This window comes from Geotrypetes seraphini, chromosome 3, assembly GCF_902459505.1.
Source record: "Geotrypetes seraphini chromosome 3, aGeoSer1.1, whole genome shotgun sequence".
Lineage (NCBI taxonomy): Eukaryota > Metazoa > Chordata > Amphibia > Gymnophiona > Dermophiidae > Geotrypetes > Geotrypetes seraphini.
The window spans coordinates 305,602,369-305,626,483 of NC_047086.1; the positions used below are offsets into that span (position 1 = coordinate 305,602,369).

The 24,115-nt window shown below is 46.3% G+C and overlaps 1 protein-coding gene across 1 annotated transcript in view; it reads right to left on the reverse strand.

Moving 5' to 3' along the window:
- Positions 1-213: 213 nt before the first annotated feature.
- The window catches only part of ACTR2 (actin related protein 2), a 104,326-nt gene continuing 80,424 nt past the window's right edge, over positions 214-24,115 (reverse strand). Inside the window, exon 9 of the mRNA XM_033939817.1 lies at positions 214-1,181. Within this exon, the coding sequence (XP_033795708.1) occupies positions 1,011-1,181 (171 nt within the window). The 3' untranslated portion in view covers positions 214-1,010. The remainder of the gene's footprint in view (positions 1,182-24,115) is intronic.

Here is a 24,115-nt window from a genome sequence, read left to right on the forward strand (position 1 = left end):
AACAATGCATACCTACTGATCCATTCTACATCCTTCAAAAGTATCAGGAGTGGACACATTTAGTCATGGAGCATTATAAAGTTAGTGGTACTGGTTTGCTTTATTTACTCCATTACTAGTAAGATCTATTTACAGTAACCAATTAAGAACAGGTTACTGAAACTGAAAACGTTATAAGCTATTTCATATCCACACACGAATAAACACAAATCCTTTAACAACTTGTCAAATTATTTTAATCAACGTTCTCTGACATTAGAAATTTTACAGCCACGTTTTTTGGACATTTTGATTTGCAATTGATAATTGCTAGGGAGCTCTCACTCCTGCTAATTTCACCATTTGGAGTCCTCCAATTGCCTACACTTGTTTGCTATGTTATATGGAAATGGCATTGTAGAATTTTAAAAAGTAGAAAATAAAAACAAACTATATTTTACCTGTCACAAACCACAGCAGAGAAGAAGCACAGCTCCAAAACACTGCGTTTACTGGTTTCCATTTTTCATAGACAAAATGATATAGAGATTCTTATGTTTACACAATTGCAGCAATACAGTATAACTGTTTTAAACCTTTATGGGGAAGTGAAGCATCAGAGTGAAAATGTAACTAGCACAAGAATGCAGAGGGAGAAGCAGCTGCTAAGAGATTTTCTTATGCTAAAGAAACGCAGAGACATCCAGTGAGCAGGACAAAGCAACAGCCTTACAGCACCACACTAAGTTGAGCAAGCGTACCAGAATTATCCAAATGCCCACTGGGGAAGAACAAAGCGGCAGACAGGCTCTTTTGCTCGAGATCTTTGTTCGCAGGGAAGTAGTAAAATTAAATAGCCAAATTTAGCCACATTAACAAACATTTAACAAAAGCTTCCCTCAGTAAATCAGAACAAAACCTGACCCTCTGGGTCAAAGGGCAGAGACAGGCCTTTCCATGTCATGTAGCTGAAAGAGTTCAAAGGCTGACAATGAAAGCTTTAGGAGAGAAGGGCCCGTAACAGTCTGGGTTTATCGAACAGTCACACCGAGCTTCTCCAACACACGCACTCCCTTCTCCTGGTACTCCTGGCGGCTCATCCAAAAGTTATCTTTGTCTTTCATGATGTCTGCTAGCACTGCACCACCCAGAAAGACCATGTGTTTACGCCGAGGAGGATCCTCAATGCGAATCTTGAATTTCTAAATGGGGAAAGAGAAAAGAAGTTGAAATTGTTTTGGATGTTTTCTGAGAAGAATAATTTTATACTTTATTCCATGACACAATCATTTTTAAAACAGCTTGCCATTAAATACAGGCAAGAATAGAATTATGTTGTATTTAGAAAAAGGGAAAAACCTGACTTTTGCCTACACTTAACAAGGGTACCGAGGAGCCTTGTTTAAACATTTTCTAGTTTTAGTAACCGTAACATGAATTATATTATGTATGAAAGGGTTTGACAAACCTCAGGCACACAATACTTAAAAATAATTAAATAAGATCAATTTGACCTGGCACCTAGATTTTCGGTCTGAACTCGCTGGCAGTTCACCCAACTATGAAAAACAGGCATCACCAGCAGCAGGCACTTTAAGATTCCATTCCCTGTAGCACTTCTGATCCTTGTACAGAGACAGATATGCACCTCCCCCTCAACACCTCTGTAGCTTGCACCCAGGCAGGCACCCCCCACCCAAGTCCAGCACTGTCACACATGGCAGAAAAGGAATGCAGCTAAACATTAGGTCACAGCCTTCTCTTCTGCTGCCCAGTTCAGAATGTAAAATTTGAACCACATGGTTAAATTTTGCTTTCTGTGCCAGAATGGCAAAAGATACCGTGTTTCCCTGAAAATAAGCCCTAGCATGAATTTTAAAGATGCTCATAATATAAGCCCTAACCCAAAAATGATCCCTAGTTAAGATCGACCCTTGAAGCCACCCTGACTCCATCCCTGACACTAGTACTACCCGATTTGCCAACCATCTCTCCCTTCCTCTCCTCCACCTCAATTCTTCCTCTTTCCTTTCTCTCCCCCCCATGTGCAGCATCTTTCCTTCCCTCTCACCCATCCCGTTGTGCAGCAGCTCCCGATGCCTCCAAAAACAGCGGCAGTGCTCTGAATGGGCTGTTTCGCAGCCTTCCCTCTGTAGCATCTTTCTATCCCTACCTCCCATCCCCCTATGCAGCAGAGCCCCACCAAACCTCCCACCGTGAGCCTGATATACCTCCACTCCAAAAGCCTCCAAAACATCAGTGGTGGCAGCGCTCTGAACGGGGCTGCTTTGTTGCCTTCCCTGCAGGGGCCTTCTCTCTGTTGCGTCACTGATGACATCACTAGTGACGCAGCAGAGGAAGGCCCCAGCAGGGAAGGCAGCGAAGCAGCCCATTTAGAGTACTGACGCTGTTTTGGGAGGCCTCGGGAGCTCTTGCACAAGAGAATGGGTGAGAGGCGAGGAAGGATGATGTAATGGGAGGGGGGGGGAAGAGAAAAAGGAAAGAGGAAGAGTTGGGGGTGAAGGAGAGGAAGGGAGAGATGATTGTTGTACATGAAAAAAAAAAAAAAAAGACTTTCCTGAAAAAAGCCCTAGTGTGTTTTTGGAACACAAATTAATATAAGACCTTGTCTTATTTTTGGGAGAAACACGGTAGGGCAGGAATGGCCTAGTAGTTAGAGCTGCTGCCTCAACACCCTGAGGTTGTCATTTCGATTCCAGCCTGCTCCTTGTGATTCTGGACAAGTCACTTAATCCCTCCACTGCCACAGGCTCACAATCTAGATAGGGAAAATACTTAAAGAGTTATCTGATTATTCTTCAATGTATTGTAAACCACTTTGGGTGAATCTTTATGAAAAGGGCAGTTAATCAATACAGATAAATAAAGAAGGCCCAAGATGTAGCCATTCTTGTCTGCCACATGCTATTCTCACTGGGCTGGGGATGCAAGACTATTAGTTGGGGACAAGAACTGGGTTTCTCTGTATTGCAAGTGGGGGTGGGGGGGATTGCGTTTGTGTATGCCATGGGTAAATATTTGACCACTTCCACAGTTCCTTCCAACATGGGCAGGGCTCTTTTAAACTGAAATCACTCATGAAGAACCTCATATAGGTAAACAAAGCACCAAGCGGAAGGCAACTGGGCACTCTCCTCCACCTGTATGCTAGAGCAGGGGTCCCCAACCACCAGGCCGCAAACCAGTACCACGCCATGGGCTGTGCCGAACCAGGCCGCACAGAAATTTTTATTTACATTACAGGCAGTCCCCAGGTTCCGGCTGGCTCCCTCCTGGGAGCTGTACTTCTTGTCACAAAGTTGCAAGCAGCAGCTCCTACACGTTGCCCGCAGCTGACCCTGAAGCCTTCCCTCTAGGAACTGTGGCCACAGCTTTGTGAAGGGAAGTGCAGATGTCAAGACTCCTCTACTTGGAAAAAAATCTGATGCAATATGTGCAGAGAGATCATTCATGAGGCTGAAGGAGTCTTCCGAGTCTGTTTGAATAGGGATGGAGGAGTAATAGACCCTGATCGATTTTCAGAGGGTTGTGTTCGAGAGGAGCTAGCTAAAATAAAGGTAGACAAAGTGATGGGACCAGATTGTGTACATCCAAGGGTGCTGAAGGAACTTGGGGAAGTTCTGGTAGCTCCGCTGACTGATCTTTTCAATGAGTCTCTAGAGTTAGAGTTGGGACTGGTACTGGAGGACTGGAGATGGGCGGATGTGGTCCCTCTCCACAAAGGTAGAAGTAGGGAATTACAGGCTGGTAAGTCTGACTTCTGTGGTAAGCAAACCTGATTAAGCGGTTTAAAATTTTTTTTATAAACTTGAAACGCTTTTAAAACAGAGAATGGTCAAGTTTCTGGAATCCTGTGGATTACAGGACTGGAGACAACATGGATTCACTAGAGGTAGGTCTTGTCAGACAAATCTGATCAATTTGTTTGACAGGGTGACCAGAGAATTGGATAGAGGATGTGCGCTAAATATGATGTATTTAGATTTTAGCAAAGCCTTTGACAGTGTTCCACACAGACGTCTAAATAAATAAACTGAGTGCCCTTGGGATGGGTCCCAAAGTGGGCGGGCTGGGTCAAGAACTGGCTGAGTGGAAGGCAACAGAGGGTAGTGATCAATGGAGATAGCTCTGAGGAAAGAACATAAGCAATGCCTCTGCTGGGTCAGACCTGAGGTCCATCGTGCCCAGCAGTCCGCTCACGCGGCGGCTCAACAGGTCCAGGACCTGTGCAGTAATCCTCTATCTATACCCCTCTATCCCCTTTTCCAGCAGGAAATTGTCCAATCCTTTCTTGAACTCCAGTACCGTACTCTGCCCTATTACGCTCTCTGGAAGCGCATTCCAGGTGTGCACCACACGTTAGGTAAAGAAGAACTTCCTAGCATTTATTTTGAATCTGTCCCTTTTCAACTTTTCTGAATGCCCTCTTGTTCTTTTATTATTCTAAAGTTTGAAGAATCTGTCCCTCTCTACGCCCTTCATGATCTTATAAGTCTCTATCATATCCCCTCTAAGTCTCCTCTTCTCCAGGGAAAAGAGAACCAGTTTCTCCAATCTCTCAGCGTATGAAAGGTTTTCCATCCCCTTTATCAGGATGTTACAAGTGGTGTGCCTCAAGGTTCTGTTCTTGGGCCTGTTCTTTTTAACATTTTTATAAATGTTTTATAAATGCTGAAGGGTTGTCTGGTAAAATTTGCCTCTTTGCAAATGATACGAAAATCTGTAATAGAGTAGACACGCCGGATGTGAATTACATGAAGAAAAGACCTGGCGAAGCTTGAAGAATGGTCTGAAATTTGGCAGCTAAAATTTAATGCTAAGAAATGCAAGGTCATGTATTTGGGCTGCAAAAACCAGAAGAACTTGGATGTGATTTGAATGTGATGCTCTTAAGGTGACCAAACAGGTTGAAAAGGTGACGGCAAAAGCTAGAAGGATGCTAGGTTGCATAAGGAGAGGTATGGCCAGTAGGAAAAAAAGAGGTATTGATGCCTCTGTATAAGACTCTGGTGAGACCTCATTTAGAATATTGTGTATAATTCTGGAAGCTGCACCTTCAAAAAGATATAAAAAGGATGGAGTCGGTCCAGAGGAAGGCTAAACTGCCAAAACTTTTTTGAGGCTGAGGTAAGTAGTCACCGAAATTCTGGGTCTGGGTCAGGGGCGAATACACACACTTTCGAGTCGGGGATAGGTTCACATCATATTTATGGGTCACATTGTAATTCCGGGTCTAGGGGGAGTACACATTGTAATTCTGGGTATATGGGGAGTGCACATTGTAGTTCTGGGTCTAAGGAGAGCGCAAATAACGCAAATAATGCTAAAGGTGTTCAAGTAGCTCAAGCAGATATATCCCCATTGAGACGTAACAAAAATACAACATGGAGGGCTATGTACGTCAACGCACACAGTTTAGGAAGCAAGATCCTGGAATTGGAAACAGAAATAAGGAATGCCGACCTGGTTGTGGTGGCGATAACTGAGACCTGGCTCACAGACTCCCACAGGTGGGACATGGTCATACCGGGTTACAACTTGCTTCGCCGGGACAGGGAGGGCAGACTGGGAGGAGGTGTAGCATTATATACGAAAGATGACATTAAGGTCACAAGAATCTCAGATGTCCAGTACACTGGGGAATCCCTTTGGGTTAATTTGGCCAGAGGGAAGGACAAATGCTTGTATCTTGGCGTAATTTACAGACCCCCAAGACAACAGGATGACCTGGATATGGAAATAATCGGAGATATAGAAAATATCACCTTGCGTGAGGACACAGTATTGCTAGGTGACTTCAACATGCCTGATGTGGATTGGGATACACTTACCTCTGCTTCCGGCAGCAGGAGGAGGCTATTAAACTCTATGAAGGGAGCTGGTCTCAAGCAACTGGTATTGGTCCCAACAAGGGATCAGGCAATACTGGACCTATTACTTACCAATGGAGAAAGTGTCACAGAGATCTCGGTGGGCGAGACATTGGCCTCCAGTGACCACAACATGGTATGGTTCGATCTTAGGAAAGGTTTTACTAAATCTACCACACTGACCAGGGTCCTCAAATTCAAGGACACAAACTTCCAAGACATGGGTTCCTTTGTTCACCAGGCGCTACAAAGCCAAGCAGAAACCAATAACGTAGAAGAAATGTGGTCGACTCTGAAAGCCACCATACAGGAAGCAACAAACCGCTATGTTAAATCAGTAAGTAAAAGGCGAAGGATCAACAAGCCGCAGTGGTTTACTGAAGAGATCTCAGACCTCATCAAGGAGAAGAAAAAAGCATTCATCTCTTACAAACAATAGGGGAAACAGGACTCTAGAGCAGACTACCTGACCAAGTCAAAAGCTGTCAAAACAGCAGTCAGGGAGGCTAAATTCCACATGGAGGAGTCTCTAGCAGAGAACATCCAGAAGGGAGATAAATCCTTCTTCAGGTATATCAGTGACAGAAGTACGTCTCAGGAATCCACAAGGAGACTATGTGGAAAAGGATTCGGAAAAAGCCCAACTATTAAATGAATACTTCTGCTCAGTCTTCACCCGAGAAGCGCTGGGACTTGGCCCTCAGCTACAGACAAGGGTTGGCTCAGTTGACCCGTTTAGAAACTTTGAGTTTACGCCCAGCAGTGTCTACGATGAGCTGTCAAAGCTTAAGGTTAACAAAGCAATGGGGCCTGACAACCTACACCCAAGGGTGCTTAGGGAGCTGAGTGATGTCTTGGCAGAGCCACTATCCGCGCTCTTCAACCTCTCCCTTAGTACAGGCACCGTCCAGTTGGACTGGAGAACGGCTAACGTCATTCCACTCCACAAGAAAGGCTCAAAGATGGAGACAGCAAACTACAGACCAGTGAGTCTAACATCGATAGTGAGCAAACTAATGGAAACTCTAATCAAACGCCAATTGGATAAGATCCTGGATGAGGAGAATCTATGGGATCCCCGTCAACATGGATTTACTAAGGGGAGATCATGCCAATCCAACCTGATCAGCTTCTTTGACTGGGTGATGGGGAAGCTGGATATTGGGGAGTCCTTGGACATCGTGTACCTGGACTTTAGCAAAGCATTCGATAGCGTACCACACCACAGGTTGCTGAGCAAGATGAGTTCTATAGGATTAGGTGACACATTGACGAAATGGGTTGGGAACTGGCTTGGAGGTAGGCTTCAAAGGGTAGTGGTGAACGGCACCACCTCCGAAATGACTGAGGTGATCAGTGGAGTGCCACAGGGCTCAGTCTTGGGCCCGATCCTATTCAGCATCTTTATAAGGGACTTGGCAGAAGGGCTTCGAGGTAAGATAACATTATTCGCCGATGACGTCAAACTAAGTAATGTAGTGGGCAAATGCACAACGGACAAAGATTCAATGTCCGACAACATGATGCACGACCTACTCCTACTGGAGCGCTGGTCTAGGACCTGGCAACTCAACTTCAATGCCAAAAATGCAAAGTTATGCACCTGGGCAGCCAAAATCCATGCAAGTCTTATACCCTTAATGGCGAGATCCTAGCAAAAACGGTAGCAGAACGAGACTTGGGGGTAATTGTCAGTGGGGACATGAAGTCTGCCAATCAAGTGAAGCAAGCTTCATCCAAGGCAAGATAAATCATGGGTTGCATACGAAGGGGTTTCGTCAGCAGTAAGGCGGAAGTCATTATATCATTGTATATATCCATGGTGAGGCCCCACCTGGAATACTGTGTGCAATTCTGGAGGCCGCATTATCGCAAGGATGTGCTGAGACTGGAGTCAGTGCAGAGAATGGCCACCCGGATGGTCTCGGGACTCAAGGATCTCCCATACGAAGAACGGCTTGACAAATTACAGCTTTACTCGCTCGAGGAGTGCAGAGAGAGGGGGGACATGATCGAGACATTCAAGTATCTTACGGGCCGCATCGAGGCGGAGGAAGATATCTTCTTTTTCAAGGGCCCCACGGCAACAAGAGGGCATCCGTGGAAAATCAGGGGTGGGAAACTATGAGGTGACACCAGGGAATTCTTTTTCACTGAAAGGGTGGTTGATCACTGGAATAGTCTTCCACTGCAGGTGATTGAGGCCAGCAGCGTGCCTGATTTTAAGGCCAAATGGGATCGGCACATGGGATCTATTCACAAGGCAAAGGTAGGGACATTAGGAGGGACATTAGGGTGGGCAGACTGGATGGGCCGTGGCCCTTATCTGCCGTCTATTTCTATGTTTCTACTAAAATGGTGCATGATCTTCATGATAAGGCTTATGGGGATAGACTTAAAGATCTCAATCTGTATACTTTGGAGGAAAGGTGGGAGACAGGAGATATGATAGTCATTTAAATACTTACGTAATATAAATGTGCATGAGTCTCATTTGAAAAGAAACTCTGCAATCACAGGGCATAGATGAAGTTAAGAGGTGATAGGCTCCAGAGTAATCTGAGGAAATACTTTTTACAGAAAAGGGTGGTAGATGCATGGAACAGTCTCCCGGAAGAAGTGGTGGAAAACAGAGACTGGGTCTGAATTCAAGAGGGCCTGGGATAGGCACGTGGGATCTCCGAGAGAAAGAGATGATGGCTACTGTGGATGGGCAGACTAGATGGGCCATTTGGCCTTTATCTGCTGTCATGTTTCTCTGTTTTGCTTCCCTGCTAGATAAGCTGCTCCAAGAAGAATTCCATGAGTAGTTGCCCAAGTCCAAATCTGGACTGCTTCCATGGAAAGGGGGTGAAAGCCCATGTCTCCTTGGTTTGTTCAGACAGAGCATTGGCAACAAAATTGTTGGTATGGATGAGGACTACTTGTTAGTCTGGAAAGTCTGGAGAGCATTTTGTTTTGCTCGGATTTGAGAAGATTAATATGGAGTGTTTTTCATGAGAAGACTAGACGCCTTGAGTGTGGGACCCATCCAGGTGAATATCCCAACCTAACATTGATGCATTTGTGATAGGGTGGAGACTGGCACAGATGAAAGACACTGTTGATCCATTGCTGCGGAAGAAAAGCCTCCTTGGCTTCTAAAAGTAACAAGCAATAGAGCCGATTCCTCCAATTCCAAAAACCAGGTGGAGAATCTTATAACCAGTACTGCGCATTTGTGTCTTCTGGAAAAGTAAGCGTTCCCTACCTCATCCCAAAAATTCCACAGCTGGCAGCCCTGTCAAACAGAACTCCCTTTGGAGAGCTCAATACAGTAATACCCAAATAGGGTAATATTTTATCCCAACAAGATGTTATTCGAGGGCACCTCCATAAAGCATGAAAAAAAGAACTGGGTTGCTGACCACATTTCTTACATACTGGAGAATCAGTCATTGTGCTTTTTACTATGTATGTGTGTTTGGAACCCATTTTGTATAAAGTGGGATATAAATAAAAACCATTCCGGAGTTAAAAGCCTGCACTTGAATAAAATTTGCCCTAGATAGCATTTGAAAAGTACATTTTTGTTAAGTAAAACCTTTAACAATCTTCAGAAAGAGCTCGACTAATATCTGTTGTCTGTATGGGTACCCCTAGCTCCTCACCCCACTTAGTTACTAACCACTCATATGACTTAGATGATAACATATCCCATACAATCTTATGCGGAATCTCTTCTTCCTCCTTAAGAGTCTTTAACCACCAGTCTGTAGGTTAGCTATACAGTGTGCCAACTGAATAAATCCATAATCTTCTGCCCACACATCTAAAGGTATTAGTGAGTAGTGGAAAGGACTGGAGGGACCCATCTTCACTAAAAACCTAGGCCAATGTGTGAATACCCTGCATAAAGTCTAGATTCCCATGTATTGGAAGTAAGTCAGTAGCATTGGGATTATAGATGAATATCTACATGAGACAATACTCTAAATTACACACTGTATTCCTTACTGCCTCTATTATTGTACACTGTCTTAAGAACATAAGAATTGTTGCTGCTGGGTCAGACTACTGGTCCATCCTGTCCGGCAGTCCGCTCATGCGGCGGCTCCCAGGTCAAAGACCAGTGCTCTAAATGAGTGCAGCCTCACCTGCGTACATCCCAGTTTAGCAGTAACTTGTCCAGCTTAGTCTTGAAACCCTGGAGGGTGTTTTCCCCTACAATAGACTCCGAAAGAGCGTTCCAGCTCTCCACCACTCTCTGGGTGAAGAAGAACTTCCTTACGTTTGTATGGAATCTATCCCCTATCAACTTTAGAGAGTGCCCTCTCGTTCTCCCTACCTTGGAGAGTATGAACAGTCTGTCTTTATCTACTAAGTTTATTCCCTTCAGTATTTTGAATGTTTCTATCATGTCTCCTCTCAGTCTCCTCTTTTCAAGGGAGAAGAGGCCCAGTTTCTCCAATCTCTCACTGTACGGCAACTCCTTCAGCCCCTTAACCATTTTAGTCACTCTTCTCTGGACCCTTTTGAGTAGTACCGTGTCCTTCTTCATGTACGGCGACCAGTGCTGGACTCAGTACTCCAGGTGAGGGCGCACCATGGCCCGGTACAGCGGCATGATAACCTTCTCCGATCTGTTCGTGATCCCCTTCTTTATCATTCCTAGCATTTTGTTCGCTCTTTTTGTTGCCGCAGCGCATTGTGCAGACGGCTTCATCAACTTGTCGATCAGAACTCCCAAGTCTCTTTCCTGAGAGGTCTCTCCAAGTACCGCCCCGGACTTCCTGTATTCATGCATAAGATTTTTGTTACTGACATGCATCACTTTGCACTTATCCATGTTGAACCTCATTTGCCATGTCGATGCCCATTTCTCGAGCTTGATTATGTCACTTTGTAGATCTTCGCAATCCCCCTGTGTCTTCACTACTCTGAATAACTTCGTATCGTCCGCAAATTTAATCACCTCACTCGTCGTACCGATGTCCAGATCATTTATAAAGAAGTTGAAGAGCACAGGTCCAAGCACCGAGCCCTGCGGCACCCCACTGGTGACACTCTTCCAGTCTGAGTACTGTCCATTTACCCCCACTCTCCGTTTCCTATGCTCCAGCCAGTTTTTAATCCACATGAGTATTTCACCCTCGATTCCATGGCTTGCAATTTTACAAAGTAGTTGTTCATGTGGAACCTTGTCGAATGCCTTCTGAAAATCCAGATATACAATGTCGACCAGGTCGCCCTTGTCTATCCACCTGTTCATTCCCTCGAAAAAGTGCAGCAAGTTCATCAGGCAAGATCTGTCTTTGCTGAAACCGTGCTGGCTGGTCCTCAGTAAACTGTGTCCATCAAGGTGATCAATGATGCGGTCCTTTATTAGCGCCTCTACCATCTTTCCTGGTATCGAGGTCAGACTTACCGGTCTATAGTTTCCTGGATCTCCCCTCGAACCTTTTTTGAAGGTCGGCATAACATTTGCCACCTTCCAGTCGTCTGGAATCTTTCCCGATTTGAACGGAAAAGGTATGACGGGAAATAAATAAAGCTATTATTATTATTATATTATTATATGTCTCTCAATTGACTTAAAAGAGAATTTCCCTGGGCCAGTGTAGTTCATTTATATTGTGGTGTGTGAAGTAGGTATGTTAACTACATAGGGGAGAAAAACACCTGCTCAAACAACAATGGAGTAAAATTACTTACTCCCAGTACCCAATCTCTTATGTGTCTTAGCAAACAGGCCCAATTGTAAAGGCTAGGTCTGGGAGTCCCAAGCCCCCTCTATTCCAGAGACCCGCCAATTTATCAAATCGGAGTTTTGGTTTCTTGCCCAGCCAACAAAACTTAGTAATCTCTCTTTGTAAAGATTGCCAATCACAATGTTGTAAACATAAGGGTTATCAATTGAAGTATATACAGTTCCCCCTCCGAATCCACAGTTTCAGTATCTGCAGATTCGGTTATTCGCAATTTTTTTTTTTTTTTTAACAAAATTCTGACCTTCCCCAGACCTTACCTGGTAGTCTAGCAGTGACGCAGGGCAGGATCGATCATCCCACGCTCCTGCCCCACAGGGGTGGGTCAGAGCCGACCCTAAAAATTATCCACGATTTTTCAATATTTGCGGGCTGCCTCTGCCCCTAACCCCCGCGAATATTGAGGTTCTCCTGTATAGCCATTTTGGAAAAATCATCATACTAAATAAAGAGTGCAATACGACCACCCATTGATAGATGCAAGGATTGCCATTTAACCCTTTAATTGGCAGATGGTGAAATAGCACAGTTACTTACCGTAACAGGTGTTATCCAGGGACAGCAGGCATATATTCTCACATGTGGGTGACGTCATCTACGGAGCCCCGATGCGGAAGCATTTTCAAGCAAACTTGATTGAAGATTTAAGTTTGCTCTGCTGCTCCACGCATGCGTGCCTTCCTGCTCCACTAGGGGGTGCATCCCCTCGTGGTCTCCAGTTCACTTAACTAGCCAAGAAGCCAACCTCGGGGAGGTGGGTGGGTTGTGAGAATATATGCCTGCTGTCCCTGGATAACACCTGTTACGGTAAGTAACTGTGCTTTATCCCAGGACAAGCAGGCATGATATTCTCACATGTGGGTGACCTCCAAGCTTACTGCAGAGGGATGGAGGGAAGTTGGCAATTTAAGCAAATAGATTTCGCAACACCGATTGGCCGAATCAGCCATCGCTTCTGGACAGGGAGTCCAGACAGTAGTGGGAGGTGAAGGTATGAACCGAAGACCATGTGGCAGCCTTGCAGATTTCCTCAATAGGTGTTGACCTGAGGAAGGCTACGGAGGCTGCCATCGCTCGGACTTTGTGTCCCGTTACTCGACCGTTCAGCGCGAGACCAGCCTGAGCGTAGCAAAAGGAGATGCAATCGGCCAACCAGTTGGACAAGGTGCGTTTGGAAACTGGGTGACCTAACCGGTTTGGGTCGAAGGACAAAAATAGTTGTGGGACTTTCCGGTGTGGCTGAGTGCGTTGGAGGTAAAAGGCCAACGCTCTTTTGCAGTCAAGAGTGTGGAGCGCCACTTCTCCGGGGTGAGAGTGGGGCTTGGGGAAAAACACAGGTAAGACAATGGACTGATTTAGATGGAAATCAGACACTACTTTAGGTAGGAACTTTGGATGGGTGCGGAGTACCACCTTGTCGTGATGGAATACCGTGAAGGGTGGGTCCGCTACCAGCGCTTGCAGCTCACTAACCCGCTGTGCGGACGTGAGTGCAAGTAGGAAAATTACCTTCCAAGTGAGGAATTTTGGATGGCATTTGTCTAGGGGCTCAAATGGAGGTTTCATTAGTTGAGCCAGAACCACGTTAAGGTCCCAAACCACCGGGGGAGGTTTGAGAGGGGGGTGGACGTTCAGCAGGCCCTTCATGAAGCGAGTGACTAAGGGATGGAGCGAGAGGGCTTTCCCTTCCAGGGGCTGATGAAAGGCCGCAATCGCACTGAGGTGTACTCGAATGGAGTTGGTCTTTAGGCCGGAATGAGATAGTTGAAGTAGATAGTCAAGGACCAGGGGGACGGGGACCGACACCGGGTCCTGGCTGTGGGAGGAGCACCAGGTTGAGAATCTGGTCCACTTTTGGGAGTAGCAGGTTCTCGTCGAGGTTTTTCTAGAGGCCTCCAATATCTCCTTGACTGATTGAGACACGGGGAGAGCAGTCAGGGGGAGAGAAACCAAGCATTCAGATGAAGAGATTGAAGATTGGGATGTAACAGTGAACCCTGACCCTGTGACAGTAGAGAGGGAAACAGAGGCAGAGGCAGTGGATCTCTGACACTGAGTTGAAGTAGAAGGGAAAACCACGGTTGGCGTGGCCAGCGAGGGGCAATCAGGATCAGGGTGGCTTGTACCGTTTTCAGGTGGACAAGCGTCCGCAGTATCAGAGGGAACGGCGGGAACGCGTACAGGAACCTTCCCTCCCAATCGAGGAGGAAGGCGTCGGCCTCGAGCCGGTCCGGGGAGTATATCCGGGAGCAGAAGAGAGGCAGCTTGTGGTTGTGAGGGGACGCGAACAGGTCTATTTGAGGCGTCCCCCACCGTTCGAACACTCCTCGTAGGGCCTGAGAATGTAGTGACCACTCGTGTGGCTGGAGGAGGCGGCTGAGTCTGTCCGCCAGGCAGTTTTGTTCTCCTTGTATGTACACCGCCCGAAGGAAGGTGTTGTTGGAGATTGCCCATTTCCAGAGGCGCAGGGCTTCCCGGCAAAGGGGCCAAGATCCTGTGCCCCCTTGTTTGTTTACGTAGTACATCGCTACTTGATTGTCGGTTCGGATGAGAACCACTCGGTCGCGGAGCAGATGTTGGAAGGCTACTGCTGCGAGGTAGATGGCCCGAAGTTCTAGCACGTTGATGTGGCAGCGGCGGTCTTGTGCTGACCACATTCCTTGGGTGCGCAGGCCGTCCAGATGGGTTCCCCAAGCGTACTCCGACGAGTCCGTGGTGAGTACCTTGCTGTGGGGTGGGGTGAGGAAGAGCAAACCTTTGGAAAGATTTGAAGAGTCGGCCCACCAGCGGAGCGATCGTTGCAATGAAGGAGTCACTGTCACTGAGTGGTCGATCGGGTCCCGGTCTTGACGCCATTGAGACGCCAGGGTCCATTGAGGGATTCTCAGATGGAGGCGGGCGAAGGGTGTGACATGGACGGTGGAGGCCATGTGGCCCAGGAGGATCATCATCTGTCGGGCTGATACTGAGGTCAGCCGAGAGATCCTTCGGCTCAGACTTACTAACGCCTCCAGGCGCGGAGGGGGGAGGAAGGAACGGAGGCGAACCGTGTCCAGCGTGGCCCCGATGAACTGTAGGGATTGTGAGGGGCGTAGTTGAGATTTTGGGAAGTTTATTTCGAACCCCAGACTTTGTAGATAGGTAATAGTCTGTTGGGTCGCTGAGATAGCCCCTTCTTTGGACGGGGCTTTGATTAGCCAGTCGTCCAGGTAGGGGAATACCTGGAGGCCCTGGGAGCGTAGGGTTGCTGCTACCACCACGAGGCACTTGGTGAAGACCCGAGGTGATGATGCTAGTCCGAAGGGGAGGACTCGGTATTGTAGGTGCCAGTCCCCTACTTGGAAACGCAAAAACTTGCGGTGAGCGGGGTGCACTGGGACATGTGTGTACGCCTCCTTGAGATCGAGGGAGCAGAGCCAGTCGCCCTCGTCGATCAGGGGATAGAGTGTTGGTAGTGAGAGCATCCGAAACTTTTCCCGTACCAGGAATTTGTTGAGGCGTCTCAAGTCTAGTATTGGGCGTAGGTCTCCCGTTTTTTTCGGTACCAGGAAGTAACGGGAGTAGAAGCCCTTCCCCCGTTGGTCGGGGGGGACCTTCTCCACTGCTCTCAGGCGAAGCAGGTCTCGAGCTTCGGAGAGGAGTAGAGGTAGCTGAGTCCTGTTGGGAGGGCAATTCCTTGGGGGGTTGTCCGGGGGAATGGCCCGAAAGTTGAGAGAGTACCCTGATGAGATCAGGCCAAGGACCCATGCGTCCGTCGTGAGTTGTTCCCAGCGAGGGTAAAAGGCTTTGAGTCGACCTCCGATGGGAAGGTGGTCTGGGACTATGGCGGAGGGGGCCCGCCCCCTTCCGCGTGTCCCGTCAAAAGGACGGGGATGGTTTGGTGGTCGCGGGCGGTTGGGACTTGGGCATGGCCCTGTGATGGGCTTGCGGACGTCTGGGTGGGGGCCGCGAGAAAGCAGGGGTGGACTTTTGTGGGTAGCGGCGCGGAGGGGCCCTGTATGGCCTGGGCGCTGGCGGTTTGGGCTTTTGCCGGACAAGGGAGGCAAATGAGCGTTCATGTTCGGAGAGGCGTTTTGTCGCCGCCTCGATAGTGTCATCGAACAATTCCTTCCCCACGCAGGGGAGGTTTGCTAACCGGTCCTGTAAGTTGGGGTCCATGTCGACCAGGCGTAGCCAAGCTAGTCGGCGCATGGCGATAGCGAAGGCTGCTTCTCTGGAGGAGAGTTCGAAGCCATCGTAGGCCACGTGGAATAGATGAAGGCGCAGGTTGGAGAGGGACTCTAAAAGCAGGCCGAACGTTTCCTGTCGGGAGGCCGGTAGGTCAGTCTCAAAGGCTCTCAATAGTCCAATGAGGTGTTTGAGGTATGATGTGAAGGTGAAAGTGTAGCTTTGCACCCTAGAGGCCATCATTGCGTTTTGGTATAGTCTCCTGCCGAACTTGTCCAGGGTTCGGCCTTCCCGGCCTGGGGGTACCGCTGCTGAGACACGGGACGGGTGAGCCTTTTTCAAGGAGGATTCCACCAGCAGCGATTGGTGGGAGAGCTGTGGTTGCTCGAATCCCGGATAAGGTACTGTGCGGTACTTGGCCTCCATTTTGGAGGGTACGGCCGTGACCATGTAGGGGGTCTCCAGGTTCCTGAAGAAGGCCTGTTGGAGTACCGGGTTAGGTGGTAAGCGGAGGGACTCTCTGGGCAGTGATGGCATATCCAGCTCCGCCAGGTACTCCTTAGAGTATCTGGAGTCGGACTGGAGATCTAAGTCCAATGCTTGTCCCATGTCTTGGACAAAGCGAGTGAAGGATGGGCGAGATGTCCCCGGAGCCCCGTGCGGGGTCAGGGAACGAGACCTTCGCCGGGTGGAGAAGGATAAGGAGGCTTCCCTCGAGTATTGAGATTCATGCTCTGATCCATGCTCCGAGGTTGGGGAAGCACTGTGAGAGTGTTCCGGGGTTGTCGATCTTCGGCGTCTCGAGGAGCCCCTCGGAGACGATGCCGGGGTTAGGGGTACCGATCGATGTCGGGTTGGTGACCTCGATCCGGACTCCCTCGGAGAATGCGTCCGAGGGGGAGTTCGGAGGATACGCGGGTTGGAGAGTGATAACTCAGCCACCCTTAGTGGTCCTGTACGAGGTGTGGGGGAACGGCCTCGTAGGGTTGGTGAACCTCGGGCCTTCTTGGAGGTACGGCGGTTCGAGGTTTCTGTCGTTCTAGCCCGACGTTTTGCCCCTCGGCGGTCCGCAGAGGGGGAATGTCTCGGGCGTCTCGGCGAGGAGTCCGAGGAGGATGGGATGCGGCGAGGATTGCGCACCTTTCCTCGAGGTTGTTCGGTGTGAGGCTCAGGTTGGTCTGGCGCATTCGAGGTCGAGGCCGATTGAAACTGGGCTATTGCAGCGGACAGCTCCGACGTGATCATCGCTCGGAGTAGGTCCTGGAAGACGGGCACGGACAGCATCGAAGGCATGTCCCCTGCCTCTGTGCGCTCCACCGGGGGCGACCTCGTATCAGAGTATTCCCGTGTGGTGGAGGCACGGCCCGAAGGCTTGGAGGGCTTAGACGGGGCTGTAAGCATGGGGCTTCCGCCATGCGTCGCCGTTGTCCCCGAGGCTGGCTTCTTCGCTGTTACAGAACCTGAAGAGGGAAGAGGGGACTTACCCGGAGCCGAGGCTTTCTGTTGTCCCGAGGGCTTCGGGGTCGAGTCTCGAGGCGATGCCGAGGTTTCCGGGGCCGAGGTCAAGGCCGGGGCCGAGGCCAGGGCCGACCTCGAGGCCGAAGTGGGGGGTTGGTCCGGGGTGAAGAGATCCGCCATGCGGGCTTTTCTTCGGCGGAGGGCCCGGTTTTGGAAAATAGCGCACTGGGGGCAGGAGTCGGTTGGATGAGTCGCCCCCAGACAAAGGATGCACCGGCGATGCGGGTCTGTGAGAGAAAGAAGCCGCTCGCACCAGGTGCACTTTTTAAAGCCGGTCAAAGGCCGGGACATTAAATCGAAAGTAGCCGCGGCTCGATTAGCCACGCGGCCACGGGGACCCGGAAGCCTCCGGGTCGTTGAAAACGAAGCAGGAATCAAGTAAAAGGTAAGGAATTCGCGCACAGCGACTTAATCGTGAAAAAACAAGAAAAAAATCGCGGTGCTAGAAGGCAGTTGGGGCAGAGCCTGAAAAACACGTCTTCTAGGCTCGCGGAAAATTTTGAACTGGAGACCACGAGGGGATGCACCCCCTAGTGGAGCAGGAAGGCACGCATGCGTGGAGCAGCAGAGCAAACTTAAATCTTCAATCAAGTTTGCTTGAAAATGCTTCCGCATCGGGGCTCCGTAGATGACGTCACCCACATGTGAGAATATCATGCCTGCTTGTCCTGGGATAAAGCGGCTTTATGTAACTTGATGTTGAACGTGAGCAACAGTGCCAAGGAGATACAGATCTCCCATAAAAGCTAAAGAAACACATATTGCTTCAAAGCAACAATGCCAAATAAAGGGTTAATAACATAGTAACATATTAGATGAAGTCAGATAAAGACCCGAACGGTCCATCTAGTCTGCCCGACCTGATTCAATCTAAAAATTTGTTGGGTTTTTTTTTTTCTTCTTCTTCTTCTCCTTAGCTATTTCTGGGCAAGGATCTAAAGCTCTGCCCGATATTGTTCTTAGGTTCCAACTACTGAAGTCTCCGTCAAAGCTCACTCCAGTCCATCTACACCCTCTCAGCCTTCCCCAGCCCATCCTCCCCCAAACAGCCATATACAGACACAGACCGTGCAAGTCTTCCCAGTACTGGCCTTAGTTCTTCAATATTTACTATTATTTTCTGATTCTAGATCCTCTCTGTTCATCCCACGCTTTTTTGAACTCAGTCACAGTTTTTTTCTCCACCACCTCTCTCAGGAGCACATTCCAGGCATCCACCATCCTCCCCGTAAAGAAGAATTTCCTTACATTGCTCTTGAGTCTCCCACCCCTCAGCCTCAAATTATGCCCTCTAGTTTTACCATTTTCCTTTCTCTGGAAAAGATTTTGTTCTATGTTAATACCTTTCAAATATTTGAACGTCTGAATCATATCTCCCCTGTCCCTCCTTTCCTAAGGTATACATATTCAGGGCTTCCAGTCTCTCCTCATACATCTTTTGTCACAAACCTCCTATCATTTTCGTCACCCTCCTATGGACCGCTTCAAGCCTTTTTCTGTCCTTCATCAGATACGGTCTCCAAAACTAACACAATACTCCAAGTGGGGCCCACCAACGACCTGTACAGGAGCATCAACATCTTTTTTCTTCTACTGGTTACGCCTCTCTTTATACAGCCCATCATCCTTCTGGAAGCAGCCACTGCCTTGTCGCACTGTTTTTTCACCTTTAGATCTTCGGATACTATCACCCTAAGGTCCCTCTCCCCTCCCAGCATATATGTCTCCTTCTGATTATTAATCCCCAAATGCATTACTCTGCATTTCTTTGCATTGAATTTTAGTTGCCAGATTTTAGACCATTCCTCTAACTTTTGTAGATCCTTTTCATGTTTTCCACTCCCTCCTCGATATCTACTCTGTTACAATCTTGGTATCATCTGCAAAAAGGCAAACTTTTCCTTCTAACCCTTCAGCAATGTCACTCACAAACATAGCTGAAGGGTTAGAAGGAAAATTAATTGTTGTTTGGTGTGCCTAAGAAGGGGAGGTATATCCATCTGGTATAAATATCAGGGGTTTGAGGGTAAATTAATACCAAGATATTGGAAGTGTCCCATCACCCAGTATAGTGGAAACATCAGGTCCCCATTGTTGTTACCACATGTCATCAGTGGCAAGAGCCTCTGATTTATCCATTTTAAGCTTAAAGCCTGAGAAATCCCCATATTCTGTAAAGTTTTCAAGCAACGTAGATAAAGATAGCCTGGGCTGAGTGATATGAACTAGTAAGTCATCTGCAAAGTCACCTCTATCTTGAATGTCTGAGCACCTACAAGGGGGTTCTGAAAAGTTCTCAGCCCAACCAAGAAGGGAATGATGTGCGGCCATAAAACTTACAAGTTATTCCACATATTCACCACAAGTTCAACACACTTGGCACATCGTGTCTGAAGGTTCTGTAACCTTTCCAAAAAAATACTCTGATATCTGGTTATTGGAATACTGCTCTGCTGCTGCAGAATTTAGAAGTTGGTTGGGCTGAGAACTTTTCAGCACCCCCCTCGTATGTTAATACCTATAATTTCTAGATTAGATAATACTAACTTAATAAGAGTATCTAAAGTGAAAACAAAAAGCAGGGGTAACAACGGACACCCTTGTCCAGTGCCTCAGCAATCATGGAAAAAGTTAGACTATACCCTATTAACTCCCATTCTCAACAGCCTCTCTAAAAAAACCATAATCAAAAACCATAATCAAAAACATAATACCATATTTCACCAGGAAACCATACATGAACTCTGTGTCAAAACAGGTGGTTTATGGTAAAAGACCCATTCTAAGGAGGATAAAATCTTCCAGATATTTTTAACTGTCATTCTACCCTGTATAAATCTCACAAATGGGACACTTAGCCAAATGATTGGTCAACATTTTAGCTAATAGCTTTGCTTCACAACAGAGAAGGGAGATAGGATGATATGATTTCACTTTGGTGGAATCACGTTTGGGAAACACTACAATCTGTGCCTGCATTAGCGATAAGGTGCCTACTTGTATTTGATGATTGAACAGCCACCAGAGGCTGCATTATATCCAGCGCAACAAATATCTGGAAGATTTTATCCTGCACAACAGCTATCAAATCCTGGAGCCTTATATAACGGGCTCTTTTCTATGGCCAAAAATAATTCCTCTTCACTAAAAGAAGCATTAAGATGATGTTGATCTTCCTCATCAAGGCACAGCAGTTCTATAATGGAAAAATAAGTGTCACTGACTAGAGCCTTCTGAATACAAATTGGAGTAATATGCCTGAAAGATTATACACGTATCTTTATCTGTATGACAGTTAAACCCTGTGCATTTCAAAGCTGCTGCACATGATGGGATCCCTGCCCATGGACCTATCTAGCTAGCAATTTCTCATTTTTGTTACCCTATAACTGATAATGACAATATTTCACCAACTTCTGAATTTGCTGCAGAAGTTCATTTAATTCCGTCTGAATCCCTAGAAGTTGAGTTGGATAAGCCCTCTTTCCAATTTCAAGATCATTTTGTCACACATACGTCTCTTGTGATTAGAATAAGCTACAATGTCTCCTCTCAAGATGGCCTTTGCCGTTTTCCTGAATAAAGTAGGATATTAGGAATTACATACTTGGTAAGTTTGCCATCTGTCCCATATAATCTTTAAATGTAGGGTCTGCGTATAAATCTAAAGGGAATTTCCACTGTGGAATGATTGGGGGCCTCACCTGTAGAGTGAATTCCATTAAAACAAAAGCATGTCTGATACTTCTGTGGGATCTATGAGTATTTTTGATTTTCAAAAAAAGTTCTTCCAAACAGAGAATGGAATCAATATGAGAGTGAGCATCATGAGCACAGTGGGTTGTAAGACTCTCCAAGTGTCCATTAGGTGTAGTAATAAAGTGTCCATTAGGTGCACATAATAAAGGAACTCCCTTAATCACATCTATGGTCTCAAAAGGGTAAGAATGTGTCTTTTTATCCATAGTAGGATCCACTACTTTATTAAAATCTCTCCTATCAGCAAAGGTTTAGTCTCATACCCCAATAAAGAACTCAGTATGGAAGAATCTTGTATTGTAAACATTAGGTACGTATAAGTTGCAGAGCACTTATTCAAACTCATTTTAACAAGGTGACCTGATTGGTCTAAGTTGTATTGTTGCATGTAGTTTTTCCACAAACAGTCCTTTACAAAATAAAATTACTCCCACTTTGCAAGAGACTGCATTCCACCAAGGTCACAATTTACTATGTTCCTGTGTATCAAGATGAGCTTCTTGTAACAAAGCCACTGAGGCATGGTGTCTATTCATGCTTTGAAAGATTTTTTTCTCTTCATTGGTGAGGAGATACTCCCTCACAATTCCAGTAAACACTTTAAGAGACATTATGCTTATAGAATAAAAAACACTACTAAGGTATCAGTCAAAGTTATGTACCTTTTAGATGAGGGTTGTCTCAGCCTTCAAACCCTATCATGCATCACAGTAAACAAAAAGCAACAGAGCTTGATATAAGCCATTAAGTCTTGTGCATTTGGTCATTTCCCAGCTGAGATCTGCCAATCTCCCATTACCTCAGATTCCCATCTTCCCCCCCAGCCAAACACATCCCTCCCCATTAATTGCCAATCTATTGGCCTGGTCGGTGCTATGACCCTCCCCATCCACCTGGCCCTAATTTGCAACAATAGAAAATTTTTTTAGGTTAACCCTTGGAATGGACAAACTCTACAAACCAATACTGGAAAGTAAAAGAAAATAACCCCATCCCAGGTTAACAGTCATCCTTCCTAGGTTAAGCCACCCTTGTGGACGGGGCATATTATGGTCTCGCACATCCATCCGAAATCACACAAATCTGTTCCAGTTGATCGAATAAACTTATAAAAATTATGTCTGAGTCTCACTATTTAGAACCTCTCATGTCTATAACTAAATATTTCCATGCATCAAATATACTTTGTACCAACACATACTCTCATGATCACTAGCTATTTGTTCCCAACCATTCACACTCATTCATACATACAAACAAACCAAAACTTGAGTCCAATGTGAATATTTCAATCAGTAGCGGGTTCCATGGCAATTGCAGTCTTGGTCTACAAAAATAGTAGGAATCCATGTGAGGGAAAAGAAAAAAAAAAATCAGTGAATAATAGCAGATGTTCCATTGCGATGATTATCCTTCCATGCCTTGGGCACTCACAGATGGTAAAAGATGATGGAATTACAGAAACTGTAGGGCATACTGTTGCTTGGTAAAAAAAAAGCTGAATTTGACTCTGATGGGGAAGCTTTAGTTTCACCGGGTATAGCAGTGTGAATGGAACCTTTGCTTGAGCCAGCCAAGAGTACAATTGAGCAAATTCTTTGCACAGGGAGATAACTTTACTCGTGTAATCTTGGAAGCAGAAAACTTTGTGGGTCTGATATTGAAGGGTCTTGCTCGAACGAAGGGGTCAACGTATATTATCCTTATGCACATAATTAAAGAGCCTTAAATCACAGCCCACATCTTCGATTCTGATCTATATGAGCTCTGATCCTATGCGGAGAGGGCTCAGCTCAGAGGAAAAGGCCAAAAATTGTGTGAGCCATGCTTCTAGAAATCCACATAAGTCCCATCTATGCAGGTTTTCCAGTAAACCAATTAAACTTAAATTATTCTGGCAACTGCAATTTTCTAAGTCTTCAACTTTCTCTTCTAGATGTTGGCCCAATTTGCTAAGCCACCGATTTCCACTGGTGATATACCCCCGTACCCATTTCCAGAGTATCAATCCTTTGAGCAATGGTGACCACATCTCAGTTTAGTGTTATAAATGTAAAGATGTGTTCTGAAATGCAAAGGAACTAAACCATGAAAAGGAACAAGGTTATCAAGATTAGCCTATATTAAAGAATGCTATAATATGCACACAGTCTTCTGTCCCTTTGAAGTTAAAACTTTTTCCTATCTTTAATAATCCTAAACTTCTGCAATTCTCACACATAAATAGCTGTTACTACCTTACTGGGGCCCTTCCGGCCTGACTCTCAAACTTCTCAGTCTCTTATTTCTATGTTCTTTTTCATTCTCCGTTTCCTTCTTTGATAACATTTACACCTTATGAGAAGGGACAGAATAAGCTATCTGTGTCCTGAAGAGATTACGGGGCCCAGTTTAAGTTTTGTTAGCGACACGAGAAATGGCACCTTCTTTACTTCTCTGCCCATAAGACATTACCCTGCCAATTAATTTTCAACATGACAATCCAGATGGGAAAATAGAGACCTGATAGTAATGAGCTGAAACAAAAGAAAAAGTTCATGGCTCGACCTAGCAGAACTAATGAATATGCATTCTTCATTTGGCCCATGTTATAGAACCACCTATAAAATCTAAGTTATGAACACAGCAGATGGGACTGTCCTGAAGGGTCACAAAAGGGATTTTTATCTGACTAACAGTACAGACTCCCATCTGCATCTCCCCCATTTGTATGTCTGCTAGCTTCGGCCTTTATAACAGACTGCATGTTTTATTATATTAGTATTCTTAATTGTTTTATTTTGTGTGTATTAGGGATATAATATCACTTGAGCACTTGCCATTTAAGTCTGAATTTGTGTGAAGGAAGATTAAGGAAGACCAGTATACTCGCCAGGATTAAAAAGGGAAACACCTCAGATATTTTCTGCTTTTCCTCAACCACTTTCATGCCATTCAAATAGGTTTTAAGAATTGTACCTACAAGATACGGTCTGCTATCTTGGTAGGCTACATATGTATCAAATTTGTAAATGATAATGGTGCACTCCAGCCTGGCGGGGAAACCTATGTTGT